General features: G+C 46.8%; 9 protein-coding genes across 9 annotated transcripts, besides 12 other annotated features; 4 read left to right on the forward strand and 5 right to left on the reverse strand.

Moving 5' to 3' along the window:
- Window positions 1-97: 97 nt before the first annotated feature.
- Window positions 98-138: a repeat region.
- Window positions 139-178: 40 nt separating this feature from the next.
- Window positions 179-239: a repeat region.
- Window positions 240-287: 48 nt separating this feature from the next.
- Window positions 288-339: a repeat region.
- A 91-nt stretch (window positions 340-430) lies between these two features.
- Window positions 431-624: a repeat region.
- Window positions 625-866: a repeat region.
- Window positions 867-941: 75 nt separating this feature from the next.
- Window positions 942-1,064: a microsatellite.
- A 42-nt stretch (window positions 1,065-1,106) lies between these two features.
- Window positions 1,107-1,182: a microsatellite.
- A 31-nt stretch (window positions 1,183-1,213) lies between these two features.
- Window positions 1,214-1,445: a repeat region.
- A 262-nt stretch (window positions 1,446-1,707) lies between these two features.
- Window positions 1,708-2,271, forward strand: FPSE_07646 (uncharacterized protein; the record flags this gene model as incomplete). Its single annotated transcript, XM_009260764.1, has 4 exons — window positions 1,708-1,944; window positions 1,999-2,077; window positions 2,143-2,184; window positions 2,243-2,271. 4 exons carry the CDS (start codon window positions 1,708-1,710, stop codon window positions 2,269-2,271), a joined length of 387 nt encoding a protein of 128 aa, XP_009259039.1.
- Window positions 2,272-2,791: 520 nt separating this feature from the next.
- Window positions 2,792-3,328, reverse strand: FPSE_07645 (uncharacterized protein; the record flags this gene model as incomplete). The annotated part of the gene is made up of 3 exons (XM_009260763.1): window positions 2,792-2,847; window positions 2,899-3,191; window positions 3,273-3,328. 3 exons carry the CDS (start codon window positions 3,326-3,328, stop codon window positions 2,792-2,794), a joined length of 405 nt encoding a protein of 134 aa, XP_009259038.1.
- Window positions 3,329-5,333: 2,005 nt separating this feature from the next.
- Window positions 5,334-5,876, forward strand: FPSE_07644 (uncharacterized protein; the record flags this gene model as incomplete). The annotated part of the gene is made up of 3 exons (XM_009260762.1): window positions 5,334-5,496; window positions 5,573-5,644; window positions 5,698-5,876. The coding sequence occupies 3 exons, from the start codon at window positions 5,334-5,336 to the stop codon at window positions 5,874-5,876; spliced, it is 414 nt and encodes a 137-aa protein (XP_009259037.1).
- Window positions 5,877-6,216: 340 nt separating this feature from the next.
- FPSE_07643 (uncharacterized protein) lies at window positions 6,217-8,295 on the reverse strand (the record flags this gene model as incomplete). The annotated part of the gene is made up of 3 exons (XM_009260761.1): window positions 6,217-6,667; window positions 6,723-8,070; window positions 8,145-8,295. 3 exons carry the CDS (start codon window positions 8,293-8,295, stop codon window positions 6,217-6,219), a joined length of 1,950 nt encoding a protein of 649 aa, XP_009259036.1.
- Window positions 8,296-9,408: 1,113 nt separating this feature from the next.
- Window positions 9,409-10,924, forward strand: FPSE_07642 (uncharacterized protein; the record flags this gene model as incomplete). Its single annotated transcript, XM_009260760.1, has 4 exons — window positions 9,409-9,985; window positions 10,124-10,204; window positions 10,262-10,385; window positions 10,537-10,924. 4 exons carry the CDS (start codon window positions 9,409-9,411, stop codon window positions 10,922-10,924), a joined length of 1,170 nt encoding a protein of 389 aa, XP_009259035.1.
- Window positions 10,925-11,622: 698 nt separating this feature from the next.
- On the reverse strand, window positions 11,623-13,336 carry FPSE_07641 (uncharacterized protein; the record flags this gene model as incomplete). Its single annotated transcript, XM_009260759.1, has 3 exons — window positions 11,623-11,745; window positions 11,797-13,171; window positions 13,227-13,336. The coding sequence occupies 3 exons, from the start codon at window positions 13,334-13,336 to the stop codon at window positions 11,623-11,625; spliced, it is 1,608 nt and encodes a 535-aa protein (XP_009259034.1).
- A 1,687-nt stretch (window positions 13,337-15,023) lies between these two features.
- Window positions 15,024-15,077: a repeat region.
- Window positions 15,078-15,299: 222 nt separating this feature from the next.
- On the forward strand, window positions 15,300-17,034 carry FPSE_07640 (uncharacterized protein; the record flags this gene model as incomplete). The annotated part of the gene is made up of 4 exons (XM_009260758.1): window positions 15,300-15,342; window positions 15,435-15,602; window positions 15,659-16,540; window positions 16,592-17,034. 4 exons carry the CDS (start codon window positions 15,300-15,302, stop codon window positions 17,032-17,034), a joined length of 1,536 nt encoding a protein of 511 aa, XP_009259033.1.
- Window positions 17,035-17,310: 276 nt separating this feature from the next.
- On the reverse strand, window positions 17,311-19,260 carry FPSE_07639 (uncharacterized protein; the record flags this gene model as incomplete). Its single annotated transcript, XM_009260757.1, has 3 exons — window positions 17,311-18,967; window positions 19,045-19,139; window positions 19,213-19,260. 3 exons carry the CDS (start codon window positions 19,258-19,260, stop codon window positions 17,311-17,313), a joined length of 1,800 nt encoding a protein of 599 aa, XP_009259032.1.
- Window positions 19,261-20,311: 1,051 nt separating this feature from the next.
- Window positions 20,312-20,376: a repeat region.
- A 180-nt stretch (window positions 20,377-20,556) lies between these two features.
- FPSE_07638 (uncharacterized protein) lies at window positions 20,557-22,884 on the reverse strand (the record flags this gene model as incomplete). Its single annotated transcript, XM_009260756.1, has 1 exon — window positions 20,557-22,884. One exon carries the CDS (start codon window positions 22,882-22,884, stop codon window positions 20,557-20,559), a length of 2,328 nt encoding a protein of 775 aa, XP_009259031.1.
- A 569-nt stretch (window positions 22,885-23,453) lies between these two features.
- Window positions 23,454-23,511: a microsatellite.
- Window positions 23,512-23,932: 421 nt separating this feature from the next.
- Window positions 23,933-24,010: a repeat region.
- Window positions 24,011-26,422: the final 2,412 nt, after the last annotated feature.

Genomic DNA, 26,422 nt, shown 5'->3' on the forward strand with positions numbered 1-26,422 from the left:
AAAGTATAAGCTATTATTAAAAATTTATAGTAATAGCTTTATTTTAATATAGAGTTTTATAATTAATAAGGTAGCCTTATAGCCTTACTTAAAAGTCTAATTTTTTTTTTTATTAAATTATTAATACTATACTATTAAGGGTATCCTTCTTAAATAACTTACTATTATATAAAAAGGCTTAATATTTATAGAAATAAAAATACCTTCTTTTATATAATTTAATTAAATTATTAATATAAGGCTTAATATTAAGACCTTAAGTATTAATTTATTTAAGTTAATAAGGCTTTTAATAATATTATTATTAAAGTAATATAAAATATAATAATAAAAGATATAGCTATAATAGCTAAAATAATAAGGGTTTTTATATTAAATAATACTTTATAAGAGGAGCTATATATATATAAGGTAAATAGGGAATTAAAGGTTTTATTAAAGTAATATAAAAAGTTAAATTTAAAGTAGCTTAAATTTAAAGAATTTATTAATATTTAAATTATATATATAACCTTTAATTACCTATTTTAAATATAAAATCTTAATAATATTAATAATATATTTAACTATAGAAAATAGCTATTATTATTATAATATAGATAAATTTATTAAAAGATTAATTAATAATTTAATTAAAATTAAAATATTATATTAATTAATATATAATTAATAAAAGCTATATTATATTAAGTTAAATATAAGTTATAATAATAAGATTAATATTATATTAGCTTAGTTTAATTATAAAGTTTTAAATAGTTTATATATTAATTAATTAAATAAAATTAATTAAATTAAAAGTAAAAAAAGGCAATTAAATATATTATATTTAAAGCTTAATTAAAAAATTAAATAAATAAATAAAAAAGGTATATTCCTTAAAGTAATATAAAGAAAAAAGTATACTTATTAAGTAATAAGTCTTATAATATTTATAAGGATAATTAAGTAGTTTAAGCTATATTAAGTTTAATAAATATTAATTAATAAGCCTTTTAATTATAGCTAATTATAAGGTATTATAATTAATAATTAATAGATTAATAAGATAATTATTATTAATTTAAATTATAAGTCTATAGAAAGCTTAAAGCTAAAGTAAAAGCTTATATTTAATATTAAGTTAGTTATATAATAAGTAATATATTAATATTAAGTAATATTAAATAATACTATATAATAATTAGTAATTTAATAGTAGATTTAACTGTAGATTAATAAAATATATATTCTTTTTAAAAAAGTTAATTATTAAAAACTTTTAATTTTAATATTTTAAGTTTTTAATTTAAATAAAAATTTTATTAAAACTTTTAAAAATATTAAAAAGATTAAAGCTTTAACTTATAATTATAAAAAATAAGTATAATAATTAGTAGTTTAATAGTAATTTTAATTATAAAAAATTATATAAATACTAATTATTAAACTTTCTATTAATTAATCTAGTATAGGGTAGGAAACTCTTTAACTGCCTTTAGCCTCTCGGGTAAACCTCGGCTAAGGCAGTAAGGCATTCAGTCTTTACTGTCATTATCGACATTCTTCATTATACCTTAACATTATTCAATAAGTTAAGCGCAACAACGAGACAGTCAAGCGAACGCGAAACCCTTTATCTCCCCGGCGAGAACGATCAATCGCTCGACAGTGAAGAGCCTCTCTCAACTAGGGCCGTTAACGCGTACTACGATCACCTCATAAACCATGTCGACGCGACGAGCCGCCTTGTCAGTAATTACCTCCCGAACCGCTGGTCCAACCATTGCCAGGTACTCCGAGCTCTATATGTTAACTTCTGTTAAACACAGGTCTCTCTACCGTCGCTCGCTAAAGCTGGCGTTGGATTGGGCTGTCCACCGACATTTATGGCGTGGCCAGGCTCTTTATATTCGCTCACTATTTGAGGCCAATCGCAGTGTCACTGATCCGCGGCATCAAAGGGTTGGTTTATATGGACTTGTGGAAGGAGACACAAGAGCTGATATCGTTATACAGGCGCTGTTGACTGAGACAGAGAAGTTGCTAGAGAGCTGGAAACACCCAGACCCTTACACTCCCCCGACAGCTCCAGGAGGTAAGTTTGGGCAACCAGCAAATGCAGTCAATCTTGTTGAAGCCATTATTGACTCCAATCTTCAGGTTCAAAGTACGAGAGAAACCTTCCATCACCTGTTCTTGACCGTAAGTATCTGCCCAGTCGACCCAACTGCCCCGACCTTGGGAAATAACATGTTAGCAGCTCCCCCGCACCCTGTCAACCGACACTAAACAACGAGACGGCATTATTTGGGTCGCATGAGGAGATATATGTACATAGAGGTTATGGATCTCCTACATGAAGGAATTGTAGTATGAATCAAACAAAACTTAGTCAACTGCACAACGATCAACACGAAATCAGCAAATATGCATTACGCATTTAGTTCTACAACAACAATTATCCATTGAACGAAAGAATTCACTATCTGAGTGCGCGAATTAACTGCCACCCTGCTAGAACAGCTTGGTGGAAGTCTCAAGTCTGAGAATAATCACAGATGGAGTGGCCAATACATTTTTAGGTTGATAACTACAAAGGTCAGGCACCATTCAACATCACTGAGGAGCACCAAGTTGATCTTAGATGTATTCTTATTTCATGACCATAGCCGTGGGGGATTATTGTACAACCCTAACGCGCGAATAAACTGATGAAAAGCAACCGTGTAAACCCTTAAACCGTGACCCCTTTGTCATGACAACCGAAACAACCTGCCATCGCATGGAAAAACAGAACCAAATGACCCGATTACAGCTCCATGCTTGAGGTCTTGCCAGTCTTGCCTGTCTTCTTAGGCAGAAGGTCTAGATAAATTGTTAGCAAGAGAGCGGTAAATAGCAATGCTAGTGGCTTACTTTGGTGGATGTTGGGGAGAACACCGCCCTGAGCGATGGTGACGTGACCCAAAAGCTTGTTCAGCTCCTCATCGTTTCGGATGGCAAGCTGAAGATGACGGGGAATGATACGGGTCTTCTTGTTGTCGCGAGCAGCGTTGCCAGCCAACTCGAGAATTTCGGCAGCGAGGTACTCAAGGACGGCAGCGAGGTAGACGGGAGCACCGGCACCGACACGCTGAGCGTAGTTACCCTTTCGGAGGAGACGGTGGACACGACCGACAGGGAAAGCGAGACCAGCCTTGGAGGAACGCCTTGAGAAAGAATTAGCCCTGGAGATCAGGTAATGACGCGACTAGATAGGCGCGTTGGAGATGAATGAGATAAAGACTTACGATTGCGCGTTCTTGGAACCAGAGGCCTTGCCGCCAGACTTGCCGCCGCCAGTCATTTTGAAAGATTTGTGGTTTGGGGGGTTGTGGTTTAAAAAAGGGAGAATGTGAGTCTGAAAGACTGTGAGATGGATGAGAGTGTCGAAAGGCTTGGTTGTGATGACAATTGGTGAATGAGAAGTGGAAGAGATAAACGCTGACGGGGAACGTAGAGGTTAAGTACTTTTCGCGCGTCAGAGCTCTGATCCCAGATCACTCGCAGCTAGCAACGCGATTTGGCGCTAACCGAATACGGCGAAATTGAGGTCAAGCTCTGCATTAAAAAATAAAATCGACCCCCTGGCGCGCTCGCATCATTAATGGGTCAGTCTCTCCCCAGCAAAGTAATAAAACCAACGCGGACCTCTTTACACTCGCGCTCGCGATGTTTCCAAATCACTTGCGCGTTATTCTGTTCCTTTCTACCCTGCCCACAGTACGGGGCTTTTTTCGACCTAGTTTTTCATTCTTCTTGTCTTTTTTTCTCTGTCACTTTCTGATCGGAGCGATTTAATGATTGGAGGGTAACGTAACTCGGAATCAGTACTCTTTTCAGGTAGTTTGGGTCTCCCAGGTTTGTGCTCTTTGACCATTTCTGCCTCATCTCGTTTGATCTGGTTTTGTCCGGTTGCTCAGTTGTTGCTTGGTCGGCTATTCTGGTATGGCGTTTTTGGGCCTGGTTAATCCACTGAGTCTGTTTGAACTTGGGTTTTCTACTTGGTCTGGAATTGGTCTTATTTTGAAGCCATTAAGTCTGAAAATGCTTTGAGATTTTGAAATTTAAGTCATGTTGGACGTTGAGGCACATTTTGAATCATTTCCCCCCCTTAGAACTTGACCGATATTCTTCACTTGAAGGTATACACAACTCCAATATGTTTCCGAATTCAGTACTTTAGATACAAATGAACTTCAAATTGGCTTCTTCGACCCCAGATTAATGTGATGTGACGTATATAGCATGTACAGATGATCCACAAATTGAATTCCCCGGGTTTTCGATATCAGATCTCGTCGAGATCCGTCTCGAAGACGGCCACCGGGGAGCCAACAGCCCTACAGGTTTCGGTCTTCGGGTCTCCTGCGGCTGGATGATGTGGAGAGAATCAACGGAACGGAAACTTCTGGCATCGCTGCGCCGGGAGCCGAGTGGTGATGTGTCGCCGTAATGTCCGAAGTCTTCAGTATGGAGCGGACGCGTTGATGAGAGCGCGGGTACGCAGGGTAGGGATAAAGGGCCGAGCATGTACGAAGGGTACAAAGGTGCTACATGTTTAATTTACGGATATATCCTACAGGTTCGAGCATTATTGCATCAGATCTTAAGAATGGCGGTCATCACGTCAATGTTGGACGATATCTACGAAAATAAAGGGCATTGTACATTCACGCAATGGTTTGGAGCATATAAGTCGGTATATTCGTGAATACCTGTGAACGTAGATGAACTGTGTATGTAAAAGGAAAGAAGTGAAAGCACATAGGAAGAATGACCCGTGTTGAGACGCGAGCGCTGAGGACGTGTGTGAGTGATGGCGATGGGAGACTGAGTGAAGTCGCGATGGATGGTTCCATTGCTTGACACGAAAATCAGATGCTTGCTTGCTTGCTTGCATCAAAGATGACGGAAAGGATGAAAGTGGTGGGGGCACTCTTTTGAAGCTTGAAGACGCCAAGTGGCCAATCAAAAAAAAGAACCATCATCCATTTTTTATTTCAACAGCAGCAACGGAAAAGAGGGGCTGGCATGTCCCTCCCCAGTAGCCCAGCCCAGATCACCTCCACCAGCCGCTAAGTGCAAGCACGCGTGCGCACGCCCCCCAGGCAATCAGTAACCCGCTAACAGCAACACGCGCCCAGCTACAAAAACCCAACCCACCCCCCGATCCTCTTGTTTCGCCATCAACTTCTATCTCACAACAGCATCTTCTCGCCTTTCAGCAACTTGACCAACACACGAGTTCTTACTCAACCGAATCAATCAACCACTCAACTTTTTTCACCAACCCTCTCAAATCTTTCGAAATGGCTCCCAAGGCTGCTGACAAGAAGCCCGCCTCCAAGGCTCCCGCTACTGCCTCCAAGGCTCCTGAGAAGAAGGATGCCGGCAAGAAGACTGCCGCTTCTGGCGACAAGAAGAAGCGCTCCAAGACCCGCAAGGAGACTTACTCTTCTTACATCTACAAGGGTGGGTTTCAATCCGATTTCTATCGCGCTCTATCGCGTGTTGCAATAGAACGCGCCAAGCTAACTTGCATTTCCAGTCCTCAAGCAGGTCCACCCCGACACTGGTATCTCCAACCGCGCCATGTCCATCCTGAACTCTTTCGTCAACGGTAGGCTTTTCCCCCCTTGTCGCTTGGTTTAACTCTTCTAACTTTCAATCCAGACATTTTCGAGCGTGTCGCTTCTGAGGCTTCCAAGCTTGCCGCCTACAACAAGAAGTCCACCATCTCTTCCCGAGAGATCCAGACCTCTGTCCGCCTCATCCTCCCCGGTGAGCTTGCCAAGCACGCCGTCTCCGAGGGTACCAAGGCCGTTACCAAGTACTCTTCCTCGACGAAATAGGTAGTTTCATAGCTTGATTTGTTTTGGGCATTTGGTTTTTCACGCGTGGCATCAGGGTGTCATGAATCTGAGGTTTCACGGGGATCCAGCCCTGTTTTTAGGGGCCTCATAATGCGTTACGGATGGTTTTGTTTTTTTATTCCTGGGGGCAATGTCTTCACACACGGAAACGGGGTTCGCGGTTGTACAATAAACATCGAGAATAGGGTCTCGATCAAATGAATTCGTGCACATTAGCTTTTTGGCCTCTTCTTTCTATTATATGCTTGATTCTTTGATTAAAGACTACCACATCTCGCAATCGAAGTGCAACTCGATCGCTTTTAGCCATACATCTAATCTAACCCAGCCCAGCCTTTGATCGTTTCATGGTCTGTGTAACAGGTTGCATGATACCTTTGTTGTCCGATGCGCCCAGTGCCGTTCCCATACTCCATCCCATTTTCTCCAACATGGCTCTTCCACGGTTCTCAATGCCAAGTTCAGGCGCTGAACCACCGACGACCTCACCATCTTGATATGTGGCAGCTGCGACAGAAGCACCGCCACGAACGGGAGGTAGTCGTTTGCCTTTCTTACCCTTCTTGTCCAGTCGAGGGAGATACTTCCGATTCACGCGATTAAAAGCTTGATCAAACATTGCTTCGACATATGGAAGCGTACGTCCTGTCCGATAGAGTGTAGGTCGTCGTTGATCACCTTTCCCTATCGATTTAGACTTGATTTTGAACTTATTCGCCAGCTCATGTATTATTTTGCGGGCATGATTGTCCATCGGGGGCAAGATAAGCCTAGCAATGTGTGAGTCAAACGTGCCACTATTAGTTAGAGAGGAAGGAATCTTACTGTTCATCGCCACTGATCATGAATGTTCGCATCTCATCTCCAACTTGTTCCATGTTCATCCCGTCTGGATATTTGATGCGCAGATCATCAGGGTTGGTTTTCTTGCCCAGCATGCCAAGTGCACGCATCTCCTCTCTCTGTCTCTTACGCTCAGACTTCTTAAGTCTGTCGTTCTTCCAGCTTGTCTGGAGTGTTGCCTCCAGTTCGGAATCAGAGAGATTGAAGTTAATCTGAGCTCTCGCCCCTTTGCCTTTGCGGGGGCGCAGGCTTGGTCGATCCCAATCCATCATGTCAAAGTCGTCAACCAACATTTGCTGCTGCTTCGACTTCTTGGTGGGTTCTTCGCCATCAGAGTCTGAATCACTCAGAGAGTCTCCAAAATTGACATCCTCCATTCCCAGGTCATAACCCAGCTCGTGGCCAGCAAGCAACCGGGCTAATGTCTCGTCGTCGATATCGCTTGCAGGGTCGTCTCCGTTGTTGGCTTCAGAATCGTGCTCCGAGTCTTCGTCTGATTGATCTTCATCTGTGACATGCGCATGTGTGGTAAGTCGTTGTTGACCATTGGCGTCGGTCAACCCACTAGCATCAGAATACATTCCACCCTGTATAAGTTCTTTGAAATACTCGTCCACATCGGTGTTCTCTTTCAAATTTGCAATGTAGTCTGCGAGGATGGCATCCTCTTCCTCCTTCACACGATCGATTTCTTTGCGCTTGTCACGTTGCTTCTGCTTCTTTTCCTTCTTCGTCGGTTTACTATTCCGCAACGATTCTGTAAGAAACTCGGGGGCTGGAGATGGCTCCGGTCGTGTAGACTCGTTGGTGATAGCTTGTTCGACGACACGAATCTCTGCTTGCATCTGCACCATGTCGATATCAGGCGCGGGTTCGGGCTTTCTCGGGGCGCCTCGACCCTTAAAAAGTATAATCTCCTCACTAGAGGTGCTGCTTCTCGAAGAGGGGCGTTCAGGTATCTCGATCTTCGGCTTATCGAGTTTCTCCTGCAGTCCGTCTCCTTTCAGATCGAAGAAGAAACATGGCGCATCCAATGTGTCGTCATCTTTTACAGTGATCCTTTCTTGAATGGCTTCTTCAAGATCGTCGGGTCCTATAAGCTCATCCTCATCACTTCTGTCGAGGTCCTCTTCTTCCTGTATTTCTTCGTTCGGTCCCGTGGTTTCCGACTCTTGATTCGCTCCGTCCATAATCTCGTCAAGCAACTTCAGGGGCTCACTAGGACCAGCGCTTACAAATGTCACTGGTCGCGACCGTAGGCTAGAGTTTCCCCACGCGGAGTGATCATGTTGCGATGTCTGACGGGCTTCGTCGGCAAGTGTAAATCCAACTGTGATGTGTCAACTCTGCGCGGAACACCAGTAAACTTTGCGCCGCCCGTTCTGACGATTCGATAACTCTTACCAGTTTCGTCTCGGGCGAAGTTGACTCGTGGTGACGTGGATAAATAATTTCCGCGGCCACGAAATGATCCTCTCCCCCCACGACCTCCTCGTCCGCCTCTGGCGTTCTTTGCGCCACGAGGCGCGGGAGCTCCCTTCTTGTTTCTAGCCATAATTGTGTTAAAAGGAGACAGCCTTCATGTTGTGTATTCGTATCAGCAGGGCGGTAAACGAATATATGAATAGGTCAGCGCCCTAAATTTTGGGCTCTTTGATGGAAGGGCGTTGTAGTACAGAAATTTGCTGATGGCAAACAAACGAGTCACCCCGCCGTGGACTTTTCTATGTTGCTGGTCTGTCGATTGGCTCGGAAGATATTAGGCGGCGTTCCGGATTCTATCGATAAGTGTCATGGAAGTCTGAGATCCAATGTCGCAGTGGCGTTCCATGTTAGGCGGGTCTAGTGTTTTAGACGCGCAGGGATCAACAGGCAGGTGCGGTACATACCGTGTCACCTATCATGCCATCATGACTTCCATTTAGTAGTATAGGGTGGGAAGGAGTAATACGGCTTTAGTAAACAAAGCTTGTAATTGTTCAGCCGGCTTCGCTCTAATCTATTCAATATACACCCTGTATAGGTGCTTATTTATATCTATGTACACTATCGGTGTGTTTCTTTATATACTATTTGAGCTTTTGTGGTATATATGCGATGTTTGTTTATTTTTATGCCATTTCTTTCCAAGTTTGGCTAAATATGTGAACGGAATTAAGTAGATCTTTCTCTTATATCAGTTTTTTAGCGTCCACTCCAGCATCAGCGCTTTACAGAATAAACGCGCCTCTATACGCGTAAATGCTTATATAAAGAATAATAATGTCATGAACAAGTGATTTATATACCAGGTGACTGTATGCATTCGAGCCCAGCTCTTCATCTCATACCAAGATTCTGACATGAAGGCGTGTCGCAAATGGCCCGTGCACATAATTCATCGCGTGCGTAAGAGCTCCACTCTGACCACAAAGTCTACCTCAAACGCTCTCGCCTTAGCAGAGGCCTAGTCGCCCATCGCCCTCCACCTCCGGATAGGAGTCACAAGCTGTTGCTCCCCCGCTACCCACCGGCCCCAGCTGACTCCCCACTGGGCCGTCTGCCTTGCCTGTTACCTTTCAACATCAAGCTGCCCTGCCTTTTAAACAGGCACAATTGTCTTTTCTGTCTTTCAACACGCTGAGGTAGCTTCATATACCGCATCTATACATATTACATATACATCGGAATGGAAAGGGCCATGGCCAACGTTGACCTAGGACCTTATCGGCGAATTGTGCAAATATTCTGGGACCCCGAGCCCACTAACGATGTCGTCCATGATCAACCAGTCTGGTGTTTGGGACGCTCCTATCGGCTGAACGGCAAGAAGAACACCAAGGCCGACGACCACCACCCGCAGACACCACCATCGGTACTAAAGGCTGAAACAGAAACTCAAGAAGCCCACGACACAGCTCAACCGCCTAATCCACCAACAAATGCACCCGACACACCTCCGGACTCGATATCGAGTAGCTTCTCTTCATCACTGGCATATGATGACCCGGTGGTCGACGGGGGATGGCCATCTGGGTTCATAAGCGATTTCGAATCCAAGATATGGATGACGTACCGATCTGAGTTCGAGCCCATCCCCCGTTCCACCAATCCGCAAGCTACATCCGCACTTTCATTGTCCATGAGACTCAAGAGTCAACTTGGAGACCAAAGTCCGTTTTCTTCGGACAGTGGGTGGGGATGCATGATTCGTTCAGGACAAAGTATGCTCGCAAACACCATAGCCATGGTCCGCCTAGGCAGAGGTAAGCCCAAGTATTCATGACAGGTCCATCACGCTTCTAACATTTAGGAGATTGGCGTCGAGGGGAATCAGTAGAAGAAGAATGCCGCCTGCTCAAAGACTTCGCAGACGACCCTAGAGCTCCTTACTCGATTCATAGCTTCGTTCGACATGGCGCCAGTGCCTGTGGCAAATACCCTGGCGAGTGGTTTGGGCCATCAGCGACAGCCCGTTGTATACAGTACGTTAACACACATGCGTCAAAGCTGTTAAAGTCACCCTGACATGTATCATAGAGCATTGACAAACTCCCACGAGTCCTCAATCAGAGTATACTCAACTGGTGATGGACCCGATGTGTATGAGGACGAACTCATGCAAATTGCAAAGCCGCCAGGCGAAGACTTCCATCCCACACTCGTGTTAGTAGGAACTCGACTAGGAATCGATAAAATCACGCCAGTGTATTGGGAAGCTCTGATCGCAGCTCTTCAGATGCCGCAATCTGTAGGAATTGCAGGGCAAGTACTATCAATATATCACCCGTATCTTCAGCGCACTGACAATACGCAGTGGTCGTCCATCATCATCCCACTACTTTATCGGCGCGCAAGGATCTTTCCTTTTCTACCTTGATCCTCATCATACAAGAGTAGCCCTTCCATATCGCGAAGACCCCATCGAATACACCAGCGAAGAGATCGCATCGTGCCACACCCCTCGTCTGCGCCGCATCCATGTCCGTGAGATGGATCCCAGTATGCTGATAGGCTTCTTGATCCAGAATGAGGTTGACTGGCAAGAACTGAAGCGAAATGTCAAGCATGTGCAAGGCAAGTCAATTATACATATAACAGACCGAAACGCGGTCCTTGGAGGTTCAAGCGAGGGCCGAGAAAGCGCCATTGACGAAGTTGAAACGTTGAGCGATGATGATACGGATACCATTCATGAGGCATAGGTTTGGGCACAGGGTCCGGCGTTTTGTTATACATTGCGGTTCACATTGATGGGTAGCTGGGCATGGGTATTATTTGGGATAGACGATGAAATTGAACTGGACGAATTTCCTTGTGACAGCTCACTTTGCCATTGATGCATGGAGCTGACCTGGCATGTCATTTCACCCGCCGGCTGTGTGTCGAGGCGATGTGAAGAATTGAAAGGCTGTCAGGAAAAGTCGCAGTTTTCCCATTTGCTGCCAACCACTGGTGGCTAAGGATAAGAAGCGACCAGTCCGTCCTCCTCATCGCTGTTCTCCTTATTATATGCCATTGCATTTTCATCCTCCATCTCGACTTTTGTGGAAGATCCCTAACTCGCATCAACTGCATCCTGACAGCGAAGAGCTATCGACGCCATTCTCCCACAGTTGCGACAAGACAAGCACTTCTTCTACCCCATCTGAAAGATCATCTTGTTTGTATTGTTCGTTTCCTCTACGTTGCTTGTTTCTTTTTTCGTTCACGACAAGTCTTATCGCAACCGTGGGAGAATGGTGTCGATAGCTCTTCGAAGAGGTGCTTCCTCCCTGCTCACGCGTTATGACGCTTCAGAAGCTGGAGGTATCCGCTTCACGGAGTTGCATGTCGCTGCGGCATGTAGTCCCACGAGATCCATACTTATTATCATATGGCATGTGAGCCGCCCGTATGGAGTTTATCGTTTCTTCTTCCCGTTGCCCCCAGTCACTGGTTTTAGTGCAGCATGTCCCTCGTCACGGATATGCGCGAACAACTTGGTCCTGGAAGTGAATGACTCTCCACAATATCCACACTGTGGCTTTCATCTTTCTCAGTATACAACACTTAAGTTGCAGCGAAATCAACGTACTGAGATCTCCTGCTGTGTTTGTGCAGCTGCAGCCTTCTTGGCACGCTTTGCCTTTGCCTTTCCAACCTTCTTGCCTTGCGCAGGCTCATCGACAGATAGATTCTGAACAGATTCAGATAGTTCATCTTCATTGGTCTTGTTACCATCCGACTTGTATTTGCTGGCGTTAGCTATTCTCTCCTCGACAATGTCTCTTGGTGCATAGTCGGTGTCATCCGAAGCGTCCGTAGAATGCGCAGCCACTCCCTCCTGCAACCCATCGTTGGTAGAAGGTGCAGCTTGTTCGACGGGAATTGGGCCCCCCTCGTCCTCGTCCTCCATCTCCTTGTACTTGCTGGATGTTGTATCTTCCCCTTGACCGTCCTGGTTGACGGTCTCCTGGCTCTGAGGCGATGCCTCGTCAAGCTGCAACTCAGCACCTTCACGCTTCAGCTGCCGGCGCAATTGCTGAACCGCCTTGGTATGTTTCTTGCTCTTCTCGTGTGCCTCAAGCTGCTTCTCGCTCTTGAAAGTCTTATTGCATACAACACACTCCAAAATCTCGACCTCGGACTCCTCCTCAGACTCCGAGAAATCACCCTCCACTCCATTTTCGTCAGACCGGGCCTGAGCCCATTCAGGGATTTCAAAGGCAGACATGCGCTCCTGATTCGCTGCGCGCGATCGGGCGGCCTGAGCAGCAGCAGCGTTGCGCAATGAAGCTTGGCGCTCGTCATGAGTCTGGGAGTTCGGCAGGTATCTGGGGTCTCTTTTGCGCACAAAGCCCACTAGGAAGTTGACGGCGTCGTTAAATTCTCGTATAGCATCGTCGCGCATCTTCTTGTTCTCCTTTTCCATCAAGCGGCGAACACGGCGATCAGGGGCATCAGAAAGACGGTACTTGTCTTTCCAAGCGAATGACTTGACTGTTGAGAAACCAGCCCATGCATTATAGAAAGGCTTGACGACATCCTCGTAATCATCGTCGGATGAGCCAAAAACCGGGTAGTCTCGTACGTCGAGGTCGTCGTTGTCTGCAGCAACCTCTTCCTCTAATGCCAAATGCTCAAAGGTCTCTCTACAGATTCCATAGAAGCCAGTTGGTTCATCATCGAAAGGCACAGCAGCGTTAAACTTGCGGATCAAGCCCATAATCTCCTCGGCCGATGTAAGTCGCACATTTCGGAAGGTAGTGGGGTTTCCTCCGTCCCCGTCGGCATCTCTTCCGCTCAGGATGGCGTCTCGGTGCGAGTCGTACCATGCTCTCTCTTGAGGATCGGACAGGATCTCGTAAGCGGTCTGGACTTCGGCAAAGCGACGTGTGGCATTTTCGACATCGTTGTAGTTGCGATCAGGATGAAGCTCGAGAGCCTTTCGGCGGTAAGCTCGCTTGATCCTGTATGATGGTCGTTAGCGAGAAGTGACAGAAGAAGTTTATTTGGGAGAGCCACTCGTCATCTGTAGCTGAACGCTCAACGTTTAGCAGTTCATAGTAACATGTCTTTGCAACAGGAGCAGAACCCCCAGCATTTGAGGTCTCGGAAGATTGTTGGGCGCCCATGGCTACCTACTTGGTTAGCAACCTGGGCCTTTGACAAGATATGGTATGGTCAGGTAGCCTTGTGTTTTTGGACAGCTTGGGGTAAAGTTTTGGAGTGACAGTGGTTTATTTATCTATAATCGTCACTTGCAGAGTGCTGTGTATGTCGGTAGGCAGTGAAGGATGGAGGGGCATCGTGGGGCAAATTTATCAGTAGATACAGTAATTTATGTATCCGTATTTTGTATAAAATTATCCCCGCACGGTTTATCTCCGCTATTGATGGGTTTCTGATGCTTTTTCTTCTTCTAGAATTTGGAGAAGCATGTAAGCTCATTCGCTGCATCGGGCGGGTATCATGTCTCCATGCCGAATGATTCACAAAGAGTCATCCAAGCTTGATTTATTAGGTATCGAGTTTAGAGCAAGAACCTGTTACTCATACATTGACCGATATTTTCATGGTGCTTGATTTATTCTCTATGTAGTTTAGTTGCTTCTTGTAACTTTTATTAAATAAACTCTATTGACGATGTCAAATTAATTACCACAGCAAACACTTGGAGTTCTTCCAGACTCTAGTGTGTTTACATGTGTACTGATTTGTCAAGAAGATGGGTGGTGGCTTTCCCTACCCAGTACCTACCTGCAAATACATTGTATGATTGTTGCGCCATTATGGACGGATATATTACTAGTTGGCCTCGACGAGCAAGGCTAATCATGGTGTTAAACCATAGAAGTAAGCCTCCCATTGAATTAAATCACCATGAAGCATTTTCACAGGTGAAGATGTGCCTGCGCCAATAACGAAGCCCATGTCGAACACGAGGCTGAATGGAACGAATCAGTTGCCTTTGGGGGCAGGGGGGGGATCGACAAACTAGAACAAGCACAGACAAAGTTCGTGAGTGTTTTTTAGATCACTTTGATATACTCTGTACATGGACTTTATAGAATAGGTGGCGTATATACTCTGCATATGCTGGCTGTGCTGCTCCGTTGAGTAATCCATGACTTGCTTGACTGCCCGGCAAGTAATACTGAAAGCAATCATCTGACCACTTTTTGATCCATATCATGGACCAATGGCCAGCCTCGACAGTGTAAAGCAAACCCCATCGAAATGCAGGAAATCGAAAAAGAGAGAGGGAGGGAAAAAAAAAAGCATGGGGCACGACATACATATTGTAAATGCCGGCTCGGTCAGCGAAAATGGATTGACAAGCTGGGTCTTTATGTTCCTGTTTGATTCATGCTTTCAGATGCCTCTATTCTGTCATTTGCCGGCAAGAGATTGCCGAGAATCCACCCAGGCACGTACATCATGACTTGGGTACATGTATTTGAGAGAGTAATATGAGGCAGAAAGTAGGAAAAAAGAGGACATGACTACCTCTAGAGGTACCCGAAATCGGTTGGTACATGGAGTAACTGGGTTAGCGATATTCCTTTACGTGCGCGAGTCTGAATCGAGTAAAGTACAGACCCTGGTTTGCCTACTTGGGCTCCTCGATATCGATCTTTTCCACCCACGAGGTCAATCAATAACCAATACCCAAGACCTATCTTTAGAAACCATCCATCTCCTCATGTTCATCTTCATGTCCAGACCCCCAGACCCAGATCCAGATCTAGGTCCAGGTCCAGCCCAAGCCTGTTCACGCGGCGCAAGTTCATGACTTGATTCTTTAACCATTTATTCCCACTCTTTCACCTTTTTCTTCTTCGTCCTCCTCCTCACCTTATTTTTCTTCATTCTGCGCAAAGTATAATCTTTCAGTTCTGCGTTTGAAGCCTTGGAAACTCTTAAAAAACGATACCTCTTTGTTGCTGTCACTGCGTTGCATCTCCAGCGTCCCTTTTTATCCCTTGCTCCCCTGCTCCGAGTGTTTTGCCACCAATCGTCGCCTAATACTGCAACTGGTCGCGTGCCTCCTATGCGAATAGATCTGGAATTTGGCGCAGAATCAGTTTGGCAGCCATGAAGTTTGGTCACGATTTCAAGGAATCTCTTCGAGCTCAAGGTTTGTCTAAACTACGATGGGTCTGAGCAGAATGATTCACATTCAGATTCCCTTCTAAATAGTCATATTTTTCTCTAACGTACAACGCCTAGATTTTCCCGCTCATTGGGTTGATCATGCAATTCCCTACAGTCAGCTTAAAAAATGTCTCAAGAAAGTCGCCCGTGAGCTGCATGAGCTTGGACTTGATCCTGAGACGTTGCGCGAACTTTTGAACCCCGACGCAACGTCTCCTGTGGCCTTGAAGTATAAGCTTAACGGTACGAACCTAGTACTTTCAACGGTTTTCCCCTCCATCAAAACTGACTTTCCACAGACGGCAGCGATTCTCACCTGCGCCCAAAGCTTACCGTTCAGGTCCATCTACAGGATGGTGTCCCCATCGACGCTTCGCTTGCACCAAACTCGCGCGACTTTCTTAATAAGATTGCCATTAATTTGCCCCAAAATCAGTGGTCGCACGCGGGACATACTGCCAAGCCGCAAACCCACGACGATGTGCAAGGTGTCGCATCACCCGATACCGTTGCTGAGACTGCCGTCGCACCCTCTACCGAAACAATCGATGCGCTTGCCGACCAAGCTAACGAGAAACTTGTTATAACGCTGGCCGATGAGAAGGTCAATGCCGTCGAAAAAACAGTGGCCGATGCTGAGCAGCACAACCCTTCCGCCGCGACCCAAAATCATGTCTCCAACGAAACCACGCTCAATCCGTCCCCAGCCGATGTGACCACAGGAGTCTACGAAATCATCGAAGTTCCTCTCACTTTCGATGCTGAGTTCTTTGAAATGCTCCAGAGCGACGTGAATCATCTGGATGCTCTACAAACAGAGGAAGAGAAGACCATGACCTCGGAAATTGTTGCCCTTGGAAAGGAAGTTGAACAAGTGGTGAAGCCGAAACGTTTCTCCAAGACCGATCTGGCACGTTGGCGACAAATCTTCGAGCTTTATCTGGACGCCGAAATATTCTTTGCTACCCACGAGCAGGATCACGGACAACGCACAAGCCAAAAGGCTCTGAAGCAGCTGCAATGGTTTCAGGACCAGGTGACCAAGCAGAATCTGGTTCAGGACTTCAAGCTCCCTGAGAGTAAGGCGGCCTTCACTCGCTTCATCAACTTGAATGCGTCTCTTCTCAAGAACATGCAATTCCAAGAGCTCAACAAGACAGCTGTTGCCAAAATCCTCAAGAGTAAGCGAATGCTTGTCCCTTTGTACGATAAGTTTACTGACTCCCCACAAGAATTCGACAAGCGGACGGCATTGGGCGTTGCAAGGAAGTTTCCTACCGTCGTTCACTCTGACAAGCTCCTAGCAGGCACTATCGCCCGGGACGTCTGCGCACAAATGTCGCAAGAGCTTGTCTCCAAAGTTCCTCAGCTCAATGATTACCTTTGTCCAGTCTGTTTCTCGGTGGCATATATGCCAGTCCGTCTAGACTGCCAACATGTCTTCTGCATTCGCTGCGTCATCAAGATCCAACGTCGAAAGGAGAAGCATTGCCCGTTGTGTAGAGCAGATGTCGTTTTGAAGGCTTCGGCCATGAACCTTGACTACGAACTTCAAAAGTACATGAAGAAGTACTTTGCAAAAGAAGTAAAAGAAAAAGAGAGGGCAAATGAGATTGAGCGGGGTATTGAGGATTACGGACCTGGTTATGTCCACCAGGAATGTTGCATAATGTGAGCTGTCAGGAGCTCTGGTACACGACATGACATGATACGGCCGCCACAAATACTACAGCATACTTGAGCGATTGGAATTTGAATAGACTTTGGAATTAGCAATATGAAAAGGCCAGATGAGGTTTCTATTGTCTGACTAAAACGGACCATGAATTTGGCTAATCAGATTCTTTGCATTTGTGTAGTAGATTGTACCGTGCATAACGGTAGATAGCATCAGCTCTCTATAGAAATGATATGTGCAGAGCGGAACAGCGCTTTTGGTATTCCTTCATCATCAGCCTGTAACTGTCACGGCTTCGGCTGCCTTCAAGGCGTCTGTGAATATGTCACCAAGCTCAGTAGTGTCTTCTAATCCAACGCTGACACGGATGAGATACGGGTCGACGCCAAATGACTCGGCCCATTCTAGCTCTTGATAATGTGCCAGGAGAACATATGGAGACACCAGTGTGAAGTTGGTTCCTAAACTCGGCCCCTTGGCCAGAGGCAAGGCGTCGAAGAACGCCTGGGCGTACTCCTTGTGTCGAAACACAACAGATAGTAGACCGCCATATCCTCCATCGGGGAGCCGGAACTTTTCATAGTGCTCCCTGGAATCATTGGATTTGGGGTAGTATATCCGCTTTACAAGGTGATGATTCCGTAGCACCTCACAAATGGCATCGGAGTTCGCGTTGATGCGTACCACGCGGGATTCATAATCGCGGCTGTTCCTTTCCATGAAGACAACATCTTCAGGCCAGTAATTATCCTCGTAGATTTCCTCCATGGCTGCCTTGAGCGCTCGATAGTACTTGCTGTCAGGGTTGAGGACAAGACCCCCGCCCATAACGTTGGAATCGCCGGAGAAAATCTTGGTCAAGCTGCTGACAACAATGTCTGCAACGGGGAGGACGTTGATGTTGGCAAAGGTGCCTATTGTTTCGTCAATTACGATAGCAAAATCGTACTCATCGGCAAGTTTGCGGATACGGGTAAGGTCAGGACATGTCAAGAGGGGGTTTCCAGGGAACTCGCAGAAGAGGCCTAGGTACCGCTCGCCCTTTTTCAATCGTGCCTCCAGATCATCAAGGTCTTCAGGCGATGCATGGCCGTAGAAGAGACAGCCAGGACCAAACTTCTGGAGAATTTTGAGCGTGTCGACGTAAGGGAAACCAAAATTAATGCTCTCGGCCGGCACCCTTGCATGGAGAAGCGCACGGTGGGCATTAAAGATGGCGTTCATGCCAGCAGGGTAAAGGTAGACGTCGGTCTCTTCGAGGCTGGGTATGCCGCGAGTGTTGGATGTCATGGCTGGTAGCGGACCGTTGTTCATGTCTACCTCGTGAGCCATAGCACCCGCAATACGTCTACGAATCGCAGACTTGGCACGCTCAACCATGGACAGGTCAAGGTTTCTACCAAAACGTTCCTCGAGGAACGTCGAACTCTCAATAGACTCCACTGGATTATCTGGGGAAGTTCGTTTAGGTGCCGTAGGTATTGGAGAAGACGCACCATCGATTGAGCCAGGGCGAGTGTAGCGTCTTGGGCCACGGAAGGGCCTGCTTTGAACAACCTCGGGAGGGGTCCGCGTGCGGACACCTGGGATAAGAAGGTCATCCTTGAAGAGACCATGACAAAACTCAGCACGCCTGCTAGAGGTACCCTCTCCAGTATGTTGCCAGTACTGTTTTGCAATAGGAAATACATCAGAGGGGTAAAGCACAGCAGAGATGGTGGAGGTGAGTTTCTTCAATACAGGAGAGAGCTCCTTTGACTTGTCAAGAGCAAAGTCGAAGATGCGGACTTGACTCGCCAGCTCAGGAGAGATCCGTTGGACTAGAAAATCCAGACACCGCTTCGCTACTCGCGGTGTAGGAAAGAGCATGGCTTGCTGGCCAGGACTGCCATAACGATCCACGATTTCTTTGGCAAAAGCCTGAATGCCTCTGTGAACAAAAAAGCTGTTTGGTAGCGTTCGGTAAGTAAGAGTACCGTGTGCAATGATGCATGAGATTTAGCTCACCGAGGGTAACCTGTAGTCATACGGTTCACAACCCAATCTTCACCCTCTTCGTATCCAACATTGGCTTTCCAAGTTGGAAGAGAGACACTGACAGCCTGAGTTGATGAGACAGTCAGTAACTTCGTTTCACATAAGAAAAAAAAAAGACTATGCTGAGTGTTGACTCACATGTGCTGTATCAGAAGGGATGGACTCGCCCAGGCCAATCACCGGCATGATGATGTTTCTCTTCTCCAAGATGAGATACGAAGAAATGCGTGGAGGGGAAAAGGAAAACAAAGGATGAACGAAAGTTGATCTGTATCTGCCAAGGTAGGTTTTTGTACCTCGGAAAATAAGTGCTATATTAGTAGGTAGTAAGTTGATGTGTACAATTAAGACGGCTTTTTCCCCTTGAATTGGTGGCGTTGTGGTTGGACGAAGAGGGAAAATGGCCGAAGACCGGAGAAGAGCCCCAGTCTGTGTACAGCAATTATGAGCCTTGAGCTAGAGCGATTGGCCCCAAACCTGGAGAACTACCTATCTATGCCTGCTAGCGAGCAACTCCAAAGTGGGACAAGTGACTCGTTATCAAGGACAATTCGGGGGAAGGTTTAGTCGATTGACCACAGTGATGCTTGCTCTACTTTGTCTACATAGGTAGGTACCAACCGGGACTGCATGCTTTCATCAGTATACTGAGAGTGGAACTATGGCATTTCGGAGGGAACTTTGCGAATAGGTCTTGTATTGCATGCCTTGAGTAATACCTCACTAAACACAAACTCGACGACTATTTTGCTGTGACGGTGTCAACTTCAACCCCCACATCCAAAACCAACCAACAATGTTGGAGCCTCATAAGTGGGCTGCATCCTGATGATGCGGCATATTAAGTGAGGGTCGTTTAGGTCTTCAAAACTGGGTGCAAGGAATACATGCCATTAGTGAGTAATTGGAAATAATGCGGCGATAGACCACCGAGCCGAATATTTAGTGTAGTTATGTCCTTTCCGTATTGTATATTTGTAGTGTCCTTCTAAAATGCATTTCTGAATATATATGTCTTTCTTATTTAAACCCCATTTCCTGTGTCAAGTCGTACCAGAGTGGAAGTCTATGGCTAAACCATGACTGTTATATTTCCAATGCGTCGTACTCTTGGAAAAAGAAAACAAAAGATGAATGCAGTGTCTCTACTCATCAAGGCTTGCGAGATTGAAGCATTGAACATAGCAGAAACCGCAGTGTTTTCATGAGAACGCCTCCTCCAATGCTTAGTAGATGAAAAAGAAAAGAAAAGAAAAAAGGAAAGAGACAGAAGATAAAAAAAAAAGAATGAGAGCAAAAGAACACTTGAATTCAGTTCGAAATCAAACTCAACAAGGAACTTGTGTAGCTTTATATCCAATGTGTAACCAGAATACCGCCAGTCCTTCATTTCATTCTGTCAAGCCAGTCTACTCATCATCAATCGTGTCATCTGATCGCCGCTCGTGGAAAAATGCATATCGTCGTCATCGTAGTACGTCTTTATCGTATCTTGCGGCTTCGTCTGCTTGGTTTCATACCGACACAGCTGATACTGTCGCTAGGAGCAACACTGACCATATCGTCATCCCACTCAGCGTGACTGCTGCCAACGCCGCTCATCGGTAAACAGACATCCCTTGCAGAGACGTAGCTCTGGGCCTTGCCTGGGAAGCCCATATGCTGGTACTCAGGCCCACTAGCCATCCGGGGCATATTATATCGACTTCTGCCTTGACCTCTTGGCATCATGTCGTCAGGGACCTCATAGATGTTTGGATCCAGAGGAATCTCAGGAGCATCAGGAACTTCGGGCACCTCTGGTGCTTCCATGATATCATCATCCACCTCGGTACGCGAGGAACGACGAGGAGCTCGTGACGACGGACGCGATCGGGTAGAAACGTACGTTCGCTCATCGTCGTATGTAGGCCTATTACCACGGACAACCGATCGCGATGACTTTGGCGGGCGTGAACCTGCGTGGCTTTGGCGGTCGTCGTATTTGCGGCTAAACGGCACTTCGCTCTGAAGATCGTCGGCCAACACGACAGACTTGCTACGACCAGCACCTACTTCGCTACGCGCACGCATACTTCTTGGCTTCTCGGTCACAGGGGGCCTTGATGATCGGCGACTTCTTTCGAAACCATCTTCCGGTGGTGGTCGTGATGATCTGCGGCTGCGCCTGTCATAGACGTCGCTGGGTGGGGGCCTTGATGAGCGGCCGCTGCGTGGCTCAAACCCGTCGTCACGGACTCTCGAAGTATGGCGGCTACGTGTTTCGTCAAATTCGTAAGTGTCTTCTGGTTGTCTTGACGGGCGCCGACTTCGTGTTGTCTCATACCCTTCATCAGGCGCCTGGCTTGGCGACCGAGCTCGAGAAGGAGCGACACTCCTTGCAGTGCTCTTCGTAACAGTCCTTGTGCTTGGGGCAGCACTATTTGCAGCAACACTTCTTGCCGTACTCTTGGCCACACTTCGTGTTCTGCTCCTGCTCCTGGCCCGGGTGTTAGAGGCCCATGGATTCTCTTCGTTGTAGGGAACCTGAGTAAGATACTGTATTTGGCGGGGCGGTGGCTCGTCCGGAGAGTCTTCACTGCTATCTTCCTCTGTATACCCGAGGTTCTTTGGTGGGTACGAGTTGTGGTGAGACATTTTGCGGGGTGCGTAGTCGTTCTGCATGTTCTGTTGGAATGGATAGCCTTCTGGGTATACGTCTGGGGTCGGGAAGCCACCATGGCCTCGGTAGGGTAGTGCTTTGGGAGGATATTGCGAGGCATTGGGAGGATAGTCGCCGTATACGGTTCGGCGCTCTTCCTGGTGCAGTTTATGAACTGGTGGGGCTTTCTCGGGGAATGTCGAACGTCGGGGGAGCTGGGGGGCTTGGCCTTCGTATTCCTGTCTTGGTTTTCGTTCTCGTTCCTTAGCCGCGTGACTCGCAAAACCGTATGTAAGAGCTGCACCAGCAGCGGCGACTCCTAGAATGGCGCCCACGACCGTAGTGGTACTGAGGCCGTTATTGTTGGAGCTCTGTCGAGGCGAAACGGATACTGGTTCGTCTTCCTTCTCGGGATGAGCGGCGGCGCGTTGGGCCATCTCGGCAGCTGTGACGGTGTTAGGACCGTGTTTGGCGGAAGACTGACGGGGCTGAAAGGGTGGAAGCCCATCAATAGAAGAGGAGGACGAACGAGCGGAAGCGACAGGCTGTAGCTGTGGCTGTGACAAGGAGCGGTTCCTGGTGTGTATTTTACGAGTCGTGTGAATGGTAGTTTTATAAGTCGAATGAGAGGCACCGTCGTAGGTCCATTCGATTACTCGGCCATAATAGTCTCGAGGACATGTAGGCTGGCGGTAGACGACCTGAATAGTGTTGCCGTCAAGGTCACGTACTGTTGCTCGCCTTGGGGGTTCACCGCCATCAATGCCCAGACGAGGACTGCCGGAATAAGTTGGGTCACTATCGGCCTGAACGGCCAGCCACGGATTCGCGGTGAGGGCGGCCTCGTAAAAGTCAACGATCTGTCCTGGGGCTGGTACCGCAATGACAACCGTGGAAATCCTGACAGGGTCGAAAGGGCGGGACACCTCACGGATCTGAAGCACTGGCTGAGGTCCTTTTATTTCCTCTCCTCGCCCGTCGGTCAAAGCTTGGCGATGCTTGCCTCCAGTCTTGGTGACACCAGCTGTAAGTCCGTAAGTGACTGTTCCGATGGATGAACTTGGATCGCGAGATTCGTTCAAGTATCGCAGGCCAAGTATTTGTAATGTGGCCGAGTAGAAAGACGAGGATGATGCCAGGTGCGACACCTCAACAAACGGTACCGTCATGGTCTCTTATAGAGTCCGTCACCTCGCCAGGAACGCCCTATCGGCTGCCTGCTACGAGGTACCCGCTCGGATGCCTTGGCCGAATGATTTTGGAGTCTCGTAGGAACCCCAAAAACACAGAAAGAAAACAGATACTCAGCTCGTGCTTGACTGGCTGAGCAGTGCGTGTAAAAGAGAGGCGGGGGCTGGTGGGGAGACTGGAATATCGGTCAAGACTGGTGATGAGTAATGATGAAACAAAAGTATCTACCCAGGTACTAAGTAAGATAGTAGAGTAGGCAGTCGAGGAATAACTAAAACAACAACCCCAACTTTGGACGGAGCAATTAAAAAAAAAAAAAGAAGGAGGAAGGAGGAAAAAAAAAAGGATAACAGATCAGAAGGGAAAGGATGTAAAGAAGAATGATCCCAGAAATATTAACAAGTACAGCGAGGCAAGCAAAATGTTGGCCAGGTGAGGTGGCGGAGTGGATGAGAGAAGGCGGTCGAGAATGAAATGGTAGGGATGGAGAGGCGACCAAGGCAAGAAACAAGGCGTAGAGTATCCGATTCGGTGCCCTGAGCCTGACTGAGACGAGATGAGGTGAGTGAGTTGGCGAGCTAAGGTAAGGCAAGGTAAGGTGAAGTATCCGTAGTGTCGTGCGAAAAGAAGGACGGGAGCAATCCAATGGGTCCGTATTCTGGAGTGGTCTAATAAAAGTCGGGTGGTGAGTTGTCTGCTCCTTAGTCGGTCAATTGCTTGCTTGCGGCTGGCTTTATTGCTCGGAACACCTTGACGCCCAATTTATGTTGACAAGATGGAATACCCAGGTTCAAGATGTGAGATACTCAAGGGCGTAAAAAGATCGATTGGTACCCGAGATCACAGTTAATCCTCGTGATTCCCGATCAATGAGTCAATGCGAAAAAAAGAGTCCCTGAAGCCAGGATGCTGGATAATAAATGAAAATACAAGGTGCTTGAAGAGAGGCTGCAGCGCAGGTGATGCTGAGGACAATTGAAGCAATTGCTCAGAGAAACTGGGGACTTGAGACTCTAGAGACTCTGTAAAAGAGGAGAGAAGAGACTCGAGGAGAACCGAAAGAGGAAGAGAGAAGAAAAGGACGATGCAGCTAAAGAGAAGAGACCAGCTGCGTGCCCTCAAAATAGAGGTGTTGTGATGGTGGGCTCTTATTAATTGACTACCTACTAACCTAACTGGTACCTACCTCTTAGCAGATACCAGCTCAGGTACTACTTTAACAGGTAGCATCTGGGCACTTGCTAGGAAATCGACCCCTAAGAGTTCAGTGTTCAGTCTTACTGATGGGCTCGTGTCTCGTCTCAGCCAACCCTCCCACTTCGTCTCATAACGAGTGAACGGCCCAGTCCTGCACCTCTTGTGACTGTGGCTCTGTGACTCGTTGACATCTGACCCTCTCAGGCCCAGTTTAGCCATGGGGGGGTCAAGGTCAAACATAGTTAGAAGTGTTCTTGTGTAGGTACCTTGATACCATCCTCCTCCTCATTTGGTGCGAGCATATGTCGCTTGAGTCACGTCGTATTATACCATGTCGGATGAAATCACAGCAGCCACAAGACCTGAATTTGATACGGGAGGTAAAGCTGTGAGCTGTTAAAGAAGCAGGCATGTATGTACTCAGGTAATCACTCTAGAATAATGTACAGTATTTGTGCATCTCTGGCAATACTGGGACGTGTATAAAAGTGAGATTAGGCACAGAATGTGTCCGTAAATCCCGCCCATCCATCGTGTCTTGGGTTAAGGGCAGGCCCACTAGCCCCGCGCCATCCGGCAGCACCCGCTCATGATCACCCCCTGAACCCTTCAAATTCTGGACCAAAACGTCGGGCTAGCTTAGTGCTCAGGTAGGTAGGTAGCTATGAAGAGTTCGTACAATGGGCAGTGAATCTACTGTATTTATCAACCAAGTGTAAGTTGTAAATAAGAACGACTTCTCTAGAGTTGGTGGTGATGAGTTTGAAATCCTTCTTTTCTACTTGAATGCGAATATAGGTTATATATTAGTACCTACCTACCTAGGGAGGTATCCATGTTGTGGAAACCATCATGTGCCATCCTACTAGCAATGACTTGTCCTAACTCGGTACCTGCAGGTAGAAGGGGGAGTTATGGATGGAACATGATGCGATGGATGGGCAGCAGCTTAGTACCTACCACCAAGTACCCTACCTACCAGGGACCGACCTTCTCAGTACATCGGATACAGGTGTGTTCCAAACAGCCAGACAGCCCAACTGGAATAGACCCCAAACCAACTTTTGAGCGTTGCCTGTCGACCTTAGTACTTGCATGTACAGTGCAGTACACCCCTGTGCGCATCCCAATCGTTTCTTATTTATGACTACCTATGGAAACCACATGGCTCAATAGAGTCTTGTATTGGGCATCTGGGAATATGCACTGCACTCTTCTGCGAGATAGTGCGCTGTAGAGGCTAAGAGGCTATGCTTTCTGCGTCCTTTACTACTAAGGTATACTGTACGATCATCGGAGAATAGCTCGTGGATACAGTATTGGCCCAATGACTCCCGACCACCGATGCGTGACCACGTCAAGCCCAGCCGCTGGGCTCACGGACGTCGGCTTGTCCACCGTATCCCCACCGGTATCCAACCCCCGGCCTGCACCAGCCAACCCCGGGCTTCAGCTTCCATGTCTTATCAAGCTTCTCATATTCTATTTTCTATAGGTGCCTTGGGATCAAGTCGTCCCTCTCATATGAATACTGATGTTCCTACCCGGAACAACACTCTGAATAGGAAATGAGAATGTGATATTTAGAGAAACTAGGTCTCGTGAATGAACGTACAACAGAAGCAACAAACTGACTGTGCGTTTATGATTCGCCAGTGCCGCCTAGCCCCAGAGCTTAGACTTGGCCCAAACTTGCAACCAACCTCCTGGCCGTCTTTTTCGTCTACTGACGATGCATCCACAATGACACTGGTTTTTCTGTCCGAGATATGGACATGTGGAATTTAAGCCGGCAGATTCCTAATTGACAACACAACAGTGAATGAGATCAACCCAACGAGGTGCTACCAATGACGTTACCACGGGAGGCTCATCATTGGAGAAATATGTCTTGTGCCTTGTGTGATCATTCATGGCGACAAAACGATCTATCTTGGTGCTGGACGTGGGTGAGTGCTAGTAGCATAACAGGTACCAAGGTACATAACCTAGCCCAGTAAGGTGGGGGTCACAGAAAAAGCGACATTCCAGAGCTCCTTTAGCACACTATACAGAGTGTCGGCTTTTTTTGTGACCCGCCCGCCAGTCTCCACGTCTGCCATGTGTCCATCCATCCATCGCTTCACTTGAATTCATTCCTCCTGCTGTTGGTGATTTTGGACACACACGAGACCAAGCTAGTGCGGGGCGATTGGTACTGCTCCAACCCATTCTAGCCTCATGTGTATTCGCGGCTGCAGCGGGCTTTCTTGCACTTGGTGGCCTCAGTCCTGAAACCTTCTTTTGGTCAAAGTCCAGAGCCTGTTTGATGTTTATTTG

This window comes from Fusarium pseudograminearum, chromosome 4 (assembly GCF_000303195.2).
Source record: "Fusarium pseudograminearum CS3096 chromosome 4, whole genome shotgun sequence".
Lineage (NCBI taxonomy): Eukaryota > Fungi > Ascomycota > Sordariomycetes > Hypocreales > Nectriaceae > Fusarium > Fusarium pseudograminearum.